At 41.9% G+C, this 18,384-nt stretch overlaps 1 protein-coding gene across 1 annotated transcript in view; it reads right to left on the reverse strand.

The window, feature by feature from the left end:
• Positions 1-18,384, reverse strand: part of DUOX2 (dual oxidase 2) — a 46,196-nt gene continuing 27,812 nt past the window's right edge. The window contains exons 23-34 of the mRNA XM_087941480.1: positions 17,252-17,347; positions 13,433-13,611; positions 11,757-11,987; positions 10,150-10,249; positions 9,696-9,745; positions 8,338-8,465; positions 7,892-8,045; positions 6,940-7,172; positions 6,523-6,681; positions 5,074-5,229; positions 2,657-2,785; positions 1-1,571 (exon numbers count right to left, since the gene is read on the reverse strand). Of these exons, the coding sequence (XP_087797606.1) occupies positions 1,449-1,571; positions 2,657-2,785; positions 5,074-5,229; positions 6,523-6,681; positions 6,940-7,172; positions 7,892-8,045; positions 8,338-8,465; positions 9,696-9,745; positions 10,150-10,249; positions 11,757-11,987; positions 13,433-13,611; positions 17,252-17,347 (1,738 nt within the window). The 3' untranslated portion in view covers positions 1-1,448. The remainder of the gene's footprint in view (positions 1,572-2,656; positions 2,786-5,073; positions 5,230-6,522; positions 6,682-6,939; positions 7,173-7,891; positions 8,046-8,337; positions 8,466-9,695; positions 9,746-10,149; positions 10,250-11,756; positions 11,988-13,432; positions 13,612-17,251; positions 17,348-18,384) is intronic.

Raw genomic sequence — 18,384 nt, forward strand, 5'->3', positions numbered from 1 at the left:
TTCAGTCGAAACAAATCTTTAATATAAGCCCTGCATACAAACATACATACAATTAATGCGCTCTGTCAGCTAAACCAAAGTGAGCGAAACAAATCTTAAGGGAATCAACCAAGGTTTAGAAAAACCCACCAAGAACTTGCTCCACGAAGAGTTTGCTCCATAAAGGATTCTCTGATGTTTTAATTTCTACCACCTTCAGCGATATAGCATGACAGCGGTCAAGTTCTAATCTGTATTAGTAGCTACGTTTTCTGAGTGGGTGTCTGCATTAAACTTCAGTGTATATAAACCCCTACTGCATCCTCAGCGTTTTATAGGGTGGCGATACAACGCATGCAACTTCCTCATTTTTTTTTCCCTCCTTTTACAAAAAGAACCTTTCGGAAAGGTAGAAGAGAGAGAAAGAGAAAAATTAGATCTACTGTATCGTTTGATCTAAGCAGGGTTAAACTTGGTTGGTATGTGAGTGGGAATCTGTAGACTTGAAGAAACAATCACCTGGAGTAATGTTTTTCAACCTCAAACACTAAGATGTGCCAAAGGTGTTTTTTTCAAGAGGCAACTGGACTTTCTTTGTTTTTACTTGAAGATGTTCCACTTCTCATCTAAGAAGTTTCTTCTTCAGAAGAACTGAAGAAGCTCCTTGGATAAGAAGCAAATTGTCTTCAAAGAAAAACAAAGAAAGTCCATTTGCCTCTTGGGACAATTGTGACCTGGATGACTGAGAATCTCCATAGACTTTTAAGATATGTGGATCGCAACTCCTAGAATTCCCCAGCCAGCATGCTGGGTATCGTTTATTTGATCTAGCTTCTATATAAGATTTTCCACTCTATGTTTATAATTATCTATCATGGCTACTTCTCTGTGGCCAATGTCACCTGTAAAATCTGAGTTAAATCCAACAGGTCCACACATGTTACTTGAACTCAAGGTACAAGACACTGTTGAAGCTTACCATGATAAACAGCGAGGTTAAATTGGGTTAAGGGAAGAATAACTCATCTCTGTCCAATTTAGGGACTATAATTGTTGGAGTGAATTAAGGATTGTTGAATAAATAATTGACAGGGAGTGTAACAAAGGTGTAATCTAGGCTGTTTAGTCACCTGTTAATTCTGAACCAGTCTGCACTTGTAACAAAAGGGCTGCCTTAGTGTTAATAATATCATATCACTCTGTTTTGTAGTGGTTCAGATTATTCTTCCAGCAGAATAATCCAAGCATGGGCTCTTGATTATAATTGTCAACTGTGAGACCCGAATTAAAGTTCTGGACAAGACAAAATGTATGGCTTTGTGAACATCTAAAAGATATCATCCAAGACTTTGTTGAAAATAAGGCAGTTTCTTCCTCCTTTCCCCGTTGAGAGAAAGGAAGGAACGTAGCCAGCAGTGACCTCTAACTATACACTTGCAAAGCACAACCGAGTCTTCGAAAGAGAATAACTAAAAATTCTCATAGTGATGTATAAAGTGAGCTTGATCCCGCTTGTTGATTTTCTGACATGCCTTCTCCACGTTCTTGGTCATGCCAGGTGGGCCACAGCTGAAAACACCAATTTTCCGTACCTGAAAACAAAAAGGAAAAAAAAAAAAGGGGGGGTCAGAATCACAGAGATGCAAAATAAAATAAGTGAGGGAAATAATTAAAATTTTCCCCCTGCGTTGACATCCAGACCAGTGTTTTTCAAATTTGGCACAACTTTAATATAAGTGGACTTCAGCTCCCAGAATTCCTCAGCCATCATGTTGAAGCACCAGAATCCCTCGGCCAATGTGATGGATGGGGAATTCTGGGAGATGAAGTCCACTTATATTAAAGTTGCCAAGTTTGAAAAAACAGTGATCGAGTAGAGCAGGGGTGTCAAACTTGATTTCATTGAGGGCCACATCAGGGTTGTGTTTGACCTGAGGGAGGGGTCTGGGGGTGGGCGTGGCCAGGGTAGGTGTGGCCAGCTCGACATCACTCTTTTCGGGGGCACCTGTGGTGGCTCGAGTGCTTTATCAGTGAAAGCGGGCTCCCAAGCTCCGTTTTTAGCCGCAACGGCCTCCTGCAACCATCTGCCAGCGAAAACAGAGTTTTGGAGGGCCACGGGTAGCCTTCCTGAACTCCCTTTTCTCTGGCAGAGGCACTGTGGGCCAGTCCCTTGCTGTTTCCAGGGTGGCCCCATGGGCGAGATCCAGGGGTGGGATTCTACCTGGTCGGACCAGTTCTATAGAACCAGTTGTTATGATTCTACCCAGTTTGGAGAACTGGCAAATTGTACCACTGGCTGGCCCTGCCCTGTCCCGCCCCTCCCAACTCACTCACTCTTTACTTGGTATGTGCGCCATCAAACTTGCCAGCTAAGTTGCTATTTTTCCTTTTTTGTTCCCCTGACCATCAGCTGTTCTGCTGTGCCGGGAGATTTAGATTAGCTAGAAAGCAGGACATCTTAGGCTTTCTTGATTTTTAACTAATCTAAAAGCAGAACTGAACCTTCCTTAGGACTGAAGTTTCTATTTTTCGGTGGAGACTCAGGTAGCAGATTGCAGAAAGATAGATGTCTAAGTGAATCTGTGATTCTGTGAGCAACTCAATCTGCCTGCCTGCTTTGTCTGTTTTGGGGTAAAAGTTGCTCTTTTTTAAATAAAAAAATTAAATATTTACTGACCTCTGGGTGGACCTCTTGCAAGGAGCAGAAAAAGGGCACAAATGGTGGCCGTCCAAAGTGGGTGATGGAACGCAGGCCGGTGAACAAGCTTCGATTGAGGACCTTCTGGAAGTGACGTTCACAGATGTACTGGAAAGAGATCAACCAATCATTAGAACAGAGCAGTCGGGCCTCTGTTCTATTGCCGGACCAACCACTAATCCGGTCACCATGAAGTTATTGATTCTCAATGTGGAACTAGGCCAGTGGTGGCTAACCTATTTTATTTTATTATTTTATTTTATTATTTTATTTTATTTTATTTTATTTTATTGATTTGTCAATTGCTTACCAGATAACAGGTATAAGTATGAACATAGTTTTGAATATATGAGATGGATACATATAAGAAAAATAAAAATAAACAATAAGACAGGGACAGTAGGCACATTGGTGCTCTTATGCATGCTCCCTACAGACCTCTTAAGAAAGGGGTGAGGTCAATAGTAGACAGTCTAAGGTTAAAGTTTTTGGGGGTTGGGGAAGAAACCACAGAGTCAGGTAGAGTATTTCAGACATTGACCACTCGGTTGCTGAAGTTATATTTCCTGCAATCAAGTTTGGAGCGGTTAACCTTAATTTTGTATCTATTATGTGCCTGTGTATTGTTACGATTGAAGCTGAAGTGTTCATTGACAGATAGGACATTGCAATATATAATTTTATGTACTATACTTAGATCAGACCGAAGGCGTTGTAGTTCTAGGTTTTGTAGGTCTAGAGTTTCAAGTCTGGTGGCATAAGGTATTCTGCAATGAGTAGAGGAGTAGAGAACTCTTGTGAAATATTTCTGGACTTTCTCAATTTTGTTAATATCAGATACATGATATGGGTTCTGACTGATGAGCTGTATTCAAGTATTGGTCTAGCAAATGTTTTGTATGCTCTAGTTAGTAGTGTGATATTACCAGAGAAGAAGCTACATAGGATTATAAGATATAACCCGGGACTATCTGGATTACTTGATGATTTCTGGATTCTTGATTATTGTTTTGAATGACTAAAATCAATTGGGTGGTTGTTTAAAACTATTTAAAATGGCTCCACTTTTAGAATAACTGAAAATGGAACTTAAGAAGTACAAAGAAGATGCACAAGAAGGGAGAGGTTCTTTTGGCTTCATATTTCAGTTTTTAGAAATGGAGATTTGGAATTATGAGAAACAACAAGAAATGCCTGCAGAACAAGAAGATTGTGACAAAGAAGAAGCCACCTTTTATGAACAAGTAATCTTAGATGGGGGAAAAAAGGAAAGGTGGGAAAGAGAATGGAAAGTTAAGATTGGGAAAAACAACTCAAAAAAAATAGAGTGAAAAATAAGTATAAAATCAGAAAGCAACAGAAGAGGGAAATGCAAAGGGGAAGGGAGAAGATGAGAGGGAAGAAAGAAAGGAAAAGAAGTGATAAAGGACAGAAGCAAAATATAGAGAAACAGGGCCTATTTAGAGATAATGGGTGAAAACATAATGGAAAAAGGGATTCTGCAAAGGTACATAAGATAGTATGGTTATATTAGAAGCAGAAATAATTTTAGAAAATATGAAACTATGTATGATTAAAATGTCTGATAAAATAGCTATCATAATTCAGTGGAATGCTTGTCAATAAATAAATGTAACAAAAGGTATATTTAATGATTTATAAAACATATGTGAAGAGAAATAAGGGAAAAATTAATTATGGAGATTTAATGTGTTTTTAAGGAAGTATGATATTTAATTGAAAAGAAGTGTTAAAGATGTTAAGATTTTAATGATTATTAATGATAGAACTGGAATGGAATGAGGGTTTACAGTTACATATATTTACAATCTTTTTTTTTAAAGAATATAGTGTGTGTTATAAGAATGTGCCAAGCAGAATTCGATTGGAAGTTATGTATTATGTGTAATAATGAAGGTCATAAACTTAAGGTATATATTGAAGTTTAAATAAGAGTTGAATGGATGTAATTAAAAGATATAAAGGTGTTATACTCCAATTAGTAACTACAGGAGAAAATTTGTTTAATGAGAAAAGATAATATGATAACAGAACAGACAAAAGTATAAATATAATGATTTGAATTGAGATGAGATAATCAAAATAAAATTGAGAAAATCAAAAGAGGGGAAAAACTATATAGAAAATGTAAAATAGTATAAGATAGGGAATAGAATACAAAAAGGAGCATGAAATTGAGTTTTGTGTCTGTATAAAGAAGTTCAACCCGGGACCATGCTATTTTCAAAAAAGATGTTTTACTTGTATTTTGTGTGTGAAAACCCAAATAAAACTTTATTAAAAAAATGAGAACTTGACTTTCTGACTTTTTATTTCTTGAAGGCACCTAGATATAGAACCCCAAGTAAATTGCATGGTGGAGGGGAGAGACTTACTAGCATGGTGGTGCGCAGGTCGAACTTCTCGGCCAGTTGGGTGATGTAGATGTGGACGGAGACCAGGTCACGTTGATCGTTCTCCTCCACTTCCCGGATAATGTCGGCCACCCACTCAAACTGCCGCTGTGTCCGGGTGACCCAAATGAAGTAGATCTGGGAAGAACAAGAAAAAGGCCGAAAGCTGCTTATAATGCCCATAATTTATCAATAGTGGAATTGTTCTGCCCATGTTTTGTATCAAAATGTGAATTCTATTTTCAAAAAAAAATAAAAAATTCCATGAAAATGTATACTCATTTCCATGTACAACATGCCTAATATATCCCTCAGTGTATATCCTTTTGCCCAAATTGTCTATGTTTGTAAACAATTGTCTCCAATATAAGTTCTGCAGGTTAGTTTAACATGATTAAACCTTATTTTAGGTTGTGCTCTTTCCTCTAATGCAGGTGTTTGGCAGCTTTTAGATGGGTGGACTTCAACTCCCAGAATTCCCAAGCCAACCATGCTGATTGGGGAATTCTAGGAGTTGATGTCCAGCCTTCTTAAAGTTGCCAAGATTTGAGAGACACCATTCCAGGGTTTGCTCTTTTGTATTCCCCCGCCCCCCGAAACTGAAGAATTATCAAAAAGTGGAAATACAACATAAGTAAATTTTAATTCAGCTGTATGAGCCAACTGTAAGTGTCAGGAAATGTATATATAGCAAAGTCTACAACTCCACTATTTGCTTTAAGTAATGCAATTCCTCATTTAAAAAAGTCCTACCACCCAATGTTGACACAAACTGATAACAGGCAATCAGAGTTGGAAGGGACTTTGTAGGTCATCTAGTCCAACGCTCCACCCAAGCAGTGAACCTTACACCATTTCAGACAAATGGCAGTCCAATCTTTTCTTGAAAGTCTCAAGTGATGAAGCTCCCATAGAAGGCAACTTCTGTTCCATTGGTTGATTGTTCTCACTGTCAGAAAGTTTCTCCTTATTTCCAGGTTGAATCTCTCCTTGTTCAGTTTCCATCCATTATTCCTTGTCTGGCCTACAGGCACTTTAGAAAATAGCTTGAGCCCTTCCTCTCTGCAGCAGCCCCTCAAATATTAGAAGACTGTTCTCATGTCTCCCCTGGTCCTTCTCTTCCCTAGACTAACCAGGCCCAGTTCCTGCAACCGTTCTTCATATGTTTTAGTCTCCAGTCCCCTAATCATCCTGGTTGCTCTTCTCTGTACTCTTTCTAGAGTCTCAACATCTTTTTTATAGTGTGGTGACCAACACTGGATGCAGTAATTCTAGGTGTGGTCTTACTAAGGCTTTATAGAGTGGTATTAGTATCTCCCTTGATCTTGATTGTATCCCTCTGTTAATGCAGCTTACAAACATTGACACTGACACCATCGCAGGTGAGTGGCGTACAGCAGGCCAACCACACCTCTGTTTGTTCAGTCTCACCTTCTTACATAGGATCCTGGAGCCAACAGAAGACTTGAAGACAAGGTCTTTAAGGATGGAGGCAAAGGGGGTCACTCCAATACCACCGCCCACTAGGACTGACACTTCAAATTTGTTCCATTCCTGGTGTCCCTCTCCAAATGGGCCATCAAGATAGAGCTACAAAGAAATGGGGGTAAAGAATGAAGTTTGTTGGCTTGGACAATGGAGTTCAGAGGGTTGAGTACAGCAAGGATTGGATTCTATATTATTTTACAAACTATTTACAGGAGGGGGAGGTTGGAAGAAGAGTAATGTTAGTTGTGTTGGAACCAGAAAAGTTTTGGTTCATGTTGATCAGCCATATTTGTTGGCCGTGTATCCTCTACTAAAATCGACACTAGGAGAAAAGCAAGGCAAAAGAAAACCTAGTTTTACCTTGGGATATTTGCCAATTTCCGCAATGCTTTCTTGCGAGTAGAGTTCCCGCAGGCGAGTTGTCCAAGGTCCAGCTGCTCGGATGTGTAGGCTTAGCAGGTCTTCATGGGGAGCAGATGTCAGAGTGAAAGGATGGTACTCATTGGTCCCCAGAGACAAACATGCAATCCGTACCCATTGTCCAGACCTGTAGTCAAAGTCTTGGGGTCTCTGGAATTGCAGGTTGGTGACCCCTGAATCAAGAAAAAAAAAAGAATTCCTAAGTATTTGCTATGAAAGGTCAAGTCAACAATGCTAGCTACAACGATCCGGGTACAAGCAAGTTACACATAAGGCAGACCTAAACTAGAGAGTGTGAGAGCATTTGCAGTGTGACTTCTGTTATGAGACAACCCAGGAGCAAAACACAACACACAGAGACTTAGACATTTGTTTATATACAACAGTTATATACAGACATATACATGGTAGGAAAAATACCTTACAAGCAATCAAACTTCTTCTCTATGTCGAGAACTCTGCAATAAATACCGGACACAAGGAGAGAGGATATCATCTAATGACTGCCTTTATATAAACACCTCTTAAAGGGTTAGAACCCATCCCTGGTCTTAAAGAGAAATACCCATACACCACACAAGCAAAGTAGAAGAAAAGAGGGGAAAAAAACTCCAGAGAAGTTCCAGAGACAGGAAGTCTAGTCCTGCCAAGAATGTAATAAGGGTTAACGGAGAGACAGTTTCTGTCAGCAACACCAGAATGTTTCCTTCCTGCCTTCCTTACAGGATTAGGCCAGTAATTTCTTCTAACAACCGTTTCTCCGAACTGCTTAGAATGTTAACCACCGGTTCTAGTGAATAGGTGCGAACTGGTAGAATCCCACTCCTGGGTAGAAGATGCTCTCTTTCATGTAGAGTTGAGGAGGAAGGAGGATGCAGGACAGAAACATTACCTGAAGGGAGCAGCTCAGCCTTAATGACGCTGATTTCCACCTTTTTTCTGCTAAGGCTGATAAGTTTATCTGCTACATAGATGAGCGCTGGGATAATGAAGTAAATATGAAAGCGAGGCTGCTGGATCAGAGCGTAGCTGCCATGAATGATCACCTGGAAATAGATTACACATCATTTTAATCCATGATAATGAACGGAAAGGAGGAAATTATTCTCTGATAGACTCATAAAGAGTGAAAGTATCTAAAGATAGTTTGGAAGTCCTCAGGATCCCATAAATTTGCTTCAATTTTGCTGGCCTGCTGAGGAGTCCTGGGACTTGAACTCCACAAGTCTTAAAGTTGCCAAATTAGGAGTTGCCTGGTATATATGAATGGTATGCACCATCCTCCATCTATGGACGATTTGTATTTCTGAATTATCATAGGCTTTAACTGTCACTTACCAGAATGTAGAGAACCACATAGAGATGATGGGTGATCCAGAATCCTTGAAAGCTGATTCGTCGGAAATAATGAGTGGCAAATACATACATGATCGCAAGGATGACCAGTAATAGCACTCCAGTCATGCCTGCAGAAGACCAGGAGAAAACAAGGGAATGTCAATTGACGTATAGGAACACACGATGTTGTCTTGCCTTATTTTCCTTCTACTTCAGAGGTGGACAACCTGAAGCTTTCGATATGGGTCAAGTGATGACACAGCAGAGCACAAAATACTTTGCGTCATTTGGGCCACAATGTCCTGATACTGAGGTCATCATTATGACACAAACACAGCTTTTAATAGATGCCAATGCTTGAAGTTCCAACGTTCCATTCTACCCAAAGTCACTTCTTTAGAACCGAGCTGAGGGTGCACTCAAAGGCTAATGTAAACTCTAAATGCACTAAACCAGGGGTCTTTAAACTTGACAGCTTTAAGACTTGTGGACTTCAACTCCCAGAATTCCTTCTCCAGTCATGTTCCACTCAGGAATTCTGGGAGTTGAAATCCACAAGCCTTAAAATTTGCCAGGTTTGAAGACTCTTGGTCCAAGTAGTGCCAAATAAAAGAGAATATCGGTAGCTTAGACTTGAACTTTTGGGTTCCTGGTCTCCTCTGAGCATGACTGTTTTCTTTCAGACATTTTATTACACAACTAGGTAACATCTTCAATGTTACGTTTGCTTTCTGTTTATATTATAGAGCTTCCAAAAGAGAGGCATTGATGGTTCAAAAAGGACAGTCCAAAAAAGCTAAAAAGGAAAGAAAAAGACCAAAACACTTCCTTGTTTGGAGATCAGCAAGCACCAAGATGGACACCACACCAGACCAGGTGTCTTCAACTTGACAGCTTTAAGACTTGTGGACATCCAGCTCCCAGAATTCCTCCTCCAGCTATGTTAGCTCAGGAATTCTGGGAGTTGAAGTCCACATGTCTTAAAGTTGCCACGGTTGGAGACCCCTGTTCTAGTCCAACCCCCCTGCCCAAGTCAGAGACCCTACACCAGGCCTCTTCAACTTGACAGCTTTAAGACTTGTGGACACCCAACTCCCAGAATTCCTCCTCCAGTCATGTTAGCTCAGGAATTCTGGGAGCTGAAGTCCACATGTCTTAAACTTGCCAAGTTTCAAGACCCTTGCATTAAACCAACAAACCAAGCACGCAGTTTCTCCCCCCATCACCTTCAGAGTTCAGACCACATGAATGATTCCCATCTGGCCACTTGTATTATTTCCCAGGTCGTCATCTACTCAGCCCCCCCCAAATGTTAACTGCAGTCAGATCACCCAAAGCCTTTGATATTTGAATTTTACCTGGTACTGTCTCAAAAAACCACCAGTAGTATTTGGGAGGAAATTGTGATCTGTAAAGAAAAAACAATTCTCAGTAAAACAACCCACAGTGTAACCTGGTTCATACATTGTGCTAAGCCAGGGCATCTCCAAACATGGCAACTTTAAGACTTGTGGATTTCTGCTAGCTGGGGAATTCTGTGAGTTGAAGTCCACAAGGTTTAAAGTTGCTGAGTTTGGAGACTCCTGTGTTAAGCCATAGTTGGTTGGATGCTGGGTTTCTGAGTAATATAAAGTGGCTCCGTTTGTCCAACCCACCGCTGCCTGTACAATTGCTACACTACTTTCAAACTACATGGAGTTCCCTCTAAATTAAGAGTTCTTTCTCTAGTTTCCATTCTTTCTCCAGACACCTGGAGGCTAAGAGGTAGTTCTTTGCATTCTTACGTTCGTAAAGGGAAAACTCTCTACTCACCCATCATTCATAAATACGTGTGAGAAAAGACACGACAAAATGCTGAGTGGGGTCACCGAAAAGATGTAGACATTCACAACATGGCCCAAAGTATGCAAAACTGCAGGAAACACAAGACAATGAGGTTAGGTATCCGTGTCACCAGGTTTAATTGCAATTTCGAATCTCTTATAACGACAGTATAACCATTTCCTGTCATAGAACTATGGGCAATATAGGGCTATAAAAAAACAATGTCACCAAACAGTGAACACATAAATAGCAGTGTGACGTAGTGGTGAGAACCCAAGCTGTAAACATCCACCTTTGAACTGGGCAAAGTTCAAGAGTTATAAAAATACAAATATTCCACGCCTATTTTTGGTGTTTGTGTTACATTTGTAATTTCCTTGATGTCAGGTTTTATTAGATTGATCAACCTTGATTGGCAAGAGGAAGTGTTTGGCAGTTTCTTTTTGGTCCGGATTGCTAGAAAACCCCCTAAGTTGAAAAACCAGATTTTTCTGGAGTTGATTTCCACTACTGTTGTCAAGGCCAGGCAAGGTTGAAACTAATCCAGAGGAGATTCAACCTGGAAATAAGGAGAAATTTTCTGACAGTGAGGACGATCAACCCATGGAACAGAAGTTGCCTTCGGAAGTTGGGGGAACTTCATCACCGGAGGCTTTCAAGAAGAGATTGGACTGCCATCTGTCAGAAATGGTGTAGGGTCTCCTGCTTGGGGGGGGTGGGGGGGTTGGACTAGATGACCTACAAGGCCCCTTCCAACTCTGTTAATCTATTCAATCTGTTAAATTATTTTCCTTGCACATTTTCTGGGTTGTGCATTGCCAAAATTCATGCAGTTGCAGCAGTGAGAAATCGGAGATGATTTGGGTTTTTAAAAAAGTTTTGTCTCCAACACGCTGACCAGCTGTGTGTAGCAACAGCCAAAAAAGCTAAGGCAATCCTAAATTGCATTAACCGAGGGATACAATCGAGATCAAGGGAGGTACTAATACCACTCTATAAAGCCTTAGTAAGGCCACAGCTAGAGTACTGCATCCAGTTTTGGTCACCACACTATAAAAAAGATGTTGAGACTCTAGAAAAAGTGCAGAGAAGAGCAACCAGGATAATTAAGGGACTGGAGGCTAAAACATACGATGAACAGTTGCAGGAACTGGGCCTGGCTAGTCTAAGGAAGAGAAGGACCAGGGGAGACATGATAGCAGTCTTCCAATATCTCAGGGGCTGCTACAGAGAGGAGGGGGTCAAGTTGTTTTCCAAGGCACCTGAAGGCCAGACAAGGAACAATGGCTGGAAACTGATCAAATAGAGATTCAACCTATAAGAAATAAGGAGAAATTTTCTGGCAGAACAATCGAACAGAAGTTGCCTTCGGAAGTTATGGGAGCATCATCACATGAGACTTTCAAGAAGAGACTGGACTCCCATCTGCCAGAAATGGTGTAGGGTCTCCTGCATGGGCAGATGACCTACAAGGTCCCTTTCTAACTCTGATGATCTGTTATCTGTAATTGCCTGCTTGTGCCACAAACCGTTTCAAAGGATCTCAACGTTCGCCTAGTCAAAGATGCGACCGGTTTCTGTCTGTTCGGGTCTACCTGAGAAGACCAAGGCTGCGGTGGCGATCCATCGGTGGAAATCCACAGCAGAATCAAACGGGATGTAGCGATTGAAGAATGTTTCTCGCAGGAAGGTGATGAGGTTCCGGCACATGGTGAGTAAGATGAAGGAGTACATGAAGGAGATGCTGGCACCAGCCCCCCGAGAGATCAAGATGCCCACAAAGGTCGTGTCGGCAATTCCGGTGGGCGGTGATGCAAATCCATAATCTGCAAAGCAAACGGATTGAGTGCTGAGATTGTGACGAAACCCTTCATTTTGGGCTACTCTACCCAAAACGACCAGGGGTGGGATTCAAACTTTTAAACAACCGGTTCTGTGGGCGTGGTTTAGGTGGTGAGCATGGCTTGGTGGTCATGTGACTGGATGAACATGGCTTGGTTGTCAAGTTATTGGCTGGGCATGGCCAACTCAATTCGCTCACATCGAGGCACACATCTCCTCTCATGACTGTGGGGATGCTGCAGCAGTCGTAAGTGTGAAAAATGGTCATAAATCACTTTGTTCAGTGCCATTGTAACTTTGAATGGTCACTCCACACAAGCAAAGTACCAGCAAAGGAGGGGAAAAAAACTCCAGAGATGTTCCAGAGACAGGAAGTCTAGTCCTGCCAAGAATGTAATAAGGGTTAACGGAGAGGCAGTTTCTGTAAGCAACTCCAAAATGTTTCCTTCCTGCCTTCCTTACAGGATTAGACCAGTAATTTCTTCTAACAACCGGTTCTCCAAACTGCTTAGAATGTTAACATCCGGTTCTAGCTAATAGGTGAGAACTGGTAGAATCCCACCCCTGGCTGAGATCTGGTGGTGGCCTTCTGCAGATCAAGTCGTGCCCCCAAAAGGAGGGTAGACTCGGAATAAACTGAGTGGGAGCAGGTTACAACCCAACTGGATTCAACGCTACTTCTGTTTCAATGTGAGGATTGGGAAATTAAATGGAGGAGGCACCATTCGTAGGATTCCTCCATGTTCACCACCATCTATCCAATAAAAATGACCATCCAAAAGATACTTTGGGAGAAACTCTGGGAGCCCTTGGGAAAAACTTTGGAGGAAGTCCACCACAGGTCTGAAGCCTCAAGATACACCTGCCTTTCCGTAAGTGCATTTCATCTCCAACATGCTCAGATGATAAACGTGCTTGCATGCCCCATACGAGGCATGGCAATGCAACATCAAAGAGATCCAAGGGATAAGGGAGCACATAGTGATGTGTACAGATTTGGAGCTCCTCTCCAGATCTCTACCTATGTGTCCAATGGGTGCGGGTGGGTGGGGTTAGGTTATGGTAAGATTGCAAGGAGAATACTCAGGTCTTCAATGGTTCAACCGCAGCCAGGAATGTTATGAACCATCTCCTGCAGATCTGAGCCACTAAAACAGCCACTATAAAAGCCATACCAGGAAGTTTGCCAACAAACCTCCCTTGTTAACCATTAATGCAGCTCTACTTGCAGCGGGAGTGTCTTGCTTTACACCTGCGTTAGTCTGGGCTGCAAGGAGATACGTACGTGGTATGCTTAGTGGTGGCTGCATGGAGACGGGCATCTCTCCTGCCTCATGGCACGAGGATGCGGAGTTCTGAATCAAATTAGCCGCCTCAACTCTTGAGCTGAGCAGCCGGTTCGGTGGTGCTAAGTAGGCTGGTAACTCACAGTATGCCCTTTCTACAAAGACGCCGGCGGAGATGGCCGAGAATATCACCACGCAGATAATGTGGCGCCGGAAGTTCTCAATGAACCTCTTGAACTGCTGGATCTTCTGGTGGATTTTGTTCCTCTGGTACCGCTCCCTCCGCGCCTCCGTGTAGAGATGAGGTTCTGGGAAGACCAATCTGGAAAATGGGAAATCATAGCTCAGGAACATCTTGACTGGCAGGGCAAATTTTGATCTGAAGACCACGAAAAGAAAAATCTGCTCTACAACAGGGGTCTCCAACCTTGGCAACTTTAAGACTCGTGGACTTCAACTCCCAGAATTCCTCAGCCAGCTGCTGGCTGAGGAATTCTGGGAGTTGAAGTCCACGAGTCTTAAAGTTGCCAAGGTTGGAGACCCCTGCTCTACAACATCCTAAAACAGAATCCACAATGTTTCAGTGAGTGAGCCAGCTTTAGGTAAATGGGGATCTACTTTGTTTTTTGTTAGATCTCTGCAACCAGCCTCCTGATCTTAAAATATCCCCCAGAGGTACCTTTACAAGGGAACAAGAGCATTTTAAAGCACACACAAAACCTAAGGATTTGCCAACTTGGTTTCATTTTCCTCCCATAAAGGCTTTCCTGATATATGAAGAACGATAGCAGGAATTGGGTGTGTCTAGTTTAATGAAAAGAAGGACTGGGGTGACGCGAAAGCAGTGTTCCAATATCTAAGTGGCTGCCACAAAGAAGTGGGGAGTCAACCTATTCTCCAAAGCACCTGAAGGCAGGTGTTGTGGTTAGCTGGCAGCAGGTGTGGACGGCTGAGGAGAGCGAGGACTCAGATGAGGGGCCAGGACCATTAGGGAGTGGACTGCTGCCTTCAGAGATTGTGGGGGCTGGCAGCAATGAGGAGGAGGTTCCCGAGGAGCCTGTGCCAAGGGCACCTAAGCGCAGGATTGCTCATAGGAAAGAGCAGCTACAACAGCATGGGTGACTCGGGAGTAAAGCTGCAAGGTAATGTGTCCTCCTTCAAGAAGATAAAAGCCAGCTGTGAAACAAAAGTTCTTTGCAGAAGGCAAAGACGTTTTGAAACTCCAGCCTCGTGGACATTCCAGTATGCTGAATTTGCATTTGAAGATTCTTGTATTGCAAATTATTTCTTGTCTGTTATCTTTTGGCAAGTCTCGCACAGTTTGGCAAGGCTTGTGCTTATCACAGTTCATCATTTTGCAGAAGCATTACAAGGTTTCTATTCCCTTTGGATTGTGTTTGATTTGTTGGAAGAGGGCGTGGACAAGAAGCCATGGGTGGGAACTCATCAAGGAGAGAAGCCAACTAGAACTAAGAAGAAATTTCCCGACAAATTGAGCAGTTCATCAATGGAACGATTGGCCTCTAGGAGATGTGGGTGCTTCATCATGGGGAGCTTTTAAGAAGAAACTGGACAGCCACTGGACTGGAATAGTATAGCATCTCCTGCGTGGGCAGGGGATTGGACTAGATGACCTTCAAAGTCCCTCCCAACTCTGTTTTTCTGTTATACATTGATAATTTCTTTCCTCATAGCAACTTGAGTTGGTCTGGAAAAGCCAACCCCATTGCTTCTACCCTAGTATTCTACACTGGTTCTTAATTTGGGGTGGAATATCCAGAGGTGTTTAAGCCTCCTGAAGTCATCCTGGAAGCCTGCATCTCCACTGCTCTCATGCCAATGGCATTGCTATTGGTCTTTGCTGCTATAAAGACAGCAGTGATGCTTGGATTTGTTTGAGAGCTTGTTCTTGCTATGTTGCCTAGAAACTAACCACATATAAACAAGCCAACAACAGAATGGGCTATTTATAATGCATACATTGGAAATAATGAAGGTTGGGTGAGGTGGATGCTGATAATTGCCATCATTGGCACCCAGGGTCACTTGATAGTGAGATGGGTGGCGTAGACATTTAATAATCAATCAATCCATAAAATCATACAAGAGTAAACTGCAAAGATAGCTAGTTGAAGGGTGTTTACACTTTTATGGAACTGACAGTTGTTTACATTTTGAATGTGTACACTGGAGTTGGATTATGGAGATTAACTAGGCAATAGAGAGAAATTTTGAAGTTCTCCAGACTTCTGAATTTCTTGTAGCTTCTAGCTCAGTTTCCTTCTGAAGTGTCTGATTCTACTATGGTATTTATTTATTTAGCGTATGGCAAATACATGGCCTTACAGTAGTTTCAAATGTTAACGTCCAATCCATCCATCCATTCAAGGACAGGATGGTCTATGTTAAAAATAAAATCAGACATTGGGCCAGTGTAAGCTCTTGATGGACGTTTGGACACAATGTGGTGGATATTTAGTTGAGGAGCACCAGAGTCATACTGAGGGTGGGTGGGTAGAGACAAGACCCCACTTAAACAATGTCTGCTATGGTGATGAATAACTTGCAGGAAGAGAAGGTGATGACCACAGATCTTCACAAATATGATGAACTCCTAATGAATACTATTCGTCCTACGTAACTGCTCATCTAATGGTCTGACCTAAGCTTAGTACACAAAATTGCCTGCTACAACGTCCTACCTGTCAATGACTACTTCAACTTCAACCACAATAACACATGGACAAACAACAGATACAAACTCAAAGTAAACCGCTCCAAACTTGATTGTGGTAAATACGACTTCAGCAACAGCATGGTCAACGCCTGGAACTCACTACCTGACTCTGTTGTTACATCCTCAAACCCCCAAAGCTTTAACCTTCATGGACTAACTGTCTATCATGGACCTCACTCCATTCCTAAGATGTCTGTAAGGGAGCGTGCATAAATGCACCAGCGTGCCTACCATCCCTGTTCTCCTGTTCCCATTTATTCATACTCATTTATTATGTATCTACTTATACCCGTTTATACTTATATGTTTATACGTTATGTTCATACTTATACTTGTTTTCTCAGACATGCTTGACACATTCAACTAAATAAATAAAATAAAAATCTAGTTATATAGATGTTGTCAGCATTCTAAGTAATGTACCCCCTAGAAAGCAGAACTCTGAGGGAGGTAGATTCCCCAAAGACCAATTTATTGGATACATCTTATTGGCACAACGGATGAAAACCAACTCTGAAAGTTCCTGCAGCTTTCACCAGTTTAAAGGGAAAGCTCCTCCTTTCCCACAAGTCATCCATTACATTGTCCGATAGAAGTGTTGACTCGTTGCTTGGTTACATTCCTCCTCCTCCTCCTCCTCCTGCTCCTCCTCCTCCTCCTCCTCCTCCTCCTCCTCCTCCTCCTCCTCCTCCTCCTCCTCCTCCTCCTCGCCACTGGTTGAAATGTCCTTGGTTCTCACAGGAAACGTTTTGTTTTGGCTACAACCCCCCCCCCCTCAGTTATCTTTTTTCCTTCCCCCCTCCTCCCATCCAGCGGCAACCCTGAAGCCGTAAAGATGGCCTCAGCCAGGTTCACTTCAGGATTGACAGATACTTTTACAGGAACAGAGATGAATTGGCCAAAAAAACGGGATTACCTGTGACCTGCCCTTGAGTTTCTCAGAAATATCTATCGTCAATTAGCATAAATGTCTTGGCTCTGATCCAGCATGGCTTCTGCTTAAAAAATGGCGCCATCCCAATCTAAACTCTACACAGGTATTATTTCGTTTCTATTTTTGTGTGCCCAACAAGATTCACTAGTTCCTCGGAGCCTCCAACCCTTCTTTGGTCTCTCATCAATGTCTCTTGCGTTTGGAGAAGGTGGTAGGGTTAAGATGGGCAGTTCATTGTCCCACTTTAGAATGACTTTCTTTGGTCCATTACACCTTTCATCACCTACTTACTTTTTCCCTTGCCTTTTCCGTAAGTCCTGTCCTATTCCTTCGCCAGGTAGCCAGTCTGAATCCAGGATCAGGGGATTCTTTCGGGTTAGGAGAAAACTGTAAGGGAGCAGATCATCAGCTTTTAAAGAGGATACTCGGTCTAGGATGCTGGAAGCAAGCAAGGTGCCCTGACGGTTTGATCATACTTTTTAACTTTAAAATCACCACGAAAAATGCCAGCCAATCCTTTTTTTCCCACACATTTTAGCTTTACATTTTCTCTGGGATTGCTTTTTAAATTGGTGGAGCACCAATTTGACTTTGCTGTCTACATTCCAGCAGGAAAAAAGACAAAACAACCTAGGGAATAGGGAATGATTTTTTTCCCCCACCCAAACTCTATCTGGGTTATTTTAAAGGCGGGGCCAGTCCTAAATGACACATCATTCATTTTAATCTCATTGTAGCATCTTGCATTTGGGACTGTGTGTATCCTATTAAAATCTGATTTACTGCAAATTGTTTTGAATTACGGCGCAATTTCAAGTTACATCAAGCCATCTAAAGATTATGGCACATATCCACCAAGTAGAATATCCAAGCCCAGGCAAGATATTTTGGCATCGGAGGCACTTCTTCTCTTCTCTGGCAAGACAAATGGAGAATTTCTAAATCCTGTCTTTGCATGTCACAATCATCTACCTGAACCACCTATTTTTTTCAACCCAGTGATAGAGCTGGCTGAAAGTAGATTTCCCTAAGTTTAAATGTTATTCTCTAGGAAAAAAAGAAACCCCCCCAGAAGAGAAGATATGGCTATTAAAGCATCCCTTCTGATCTCTTGTTTCTGTCTGTGGAAGTAACAATTGTAAGACTTCACAAGAGGTTCTTCATGAGGTTTTCAGAATTGGATGCCTTTCACAATTAAAATGCAGAAGAACTTGATGGATTTGTTGAAAAAGCGGAAAAACTTTCAGGTTATCACATGGGAACTTCTAAGCTCCCTTAATGTTTAAAGTCTTAGTGAACTACTATGATATTTAAACCTTTTTACACTTAAGCTTCTTCTAATGCCATTTTTACAGCCTCCAGTTGGTGCAATTCAGCTTGTTATCTATTTTTTTTTTTTGCAAGCAGGACAATATCCAAGTTTC

This window comes from Pseudonaja textilis, chromosome 13, assembly GCF_049901715.1.
Source record: "Pseudonaja textilis isolate UNSWEBS1 chromosome 13, rPseTex1.2, whole genome shotgun sequence".
In the NCBI taxonomy this organism is placed as follows: domain Eukaryota; kingdom Metazoa; phylum Chordata; class Lepidosauria; order Squamata; family Elapidae; genus Pseudonaja; species Pseudonaja textilis.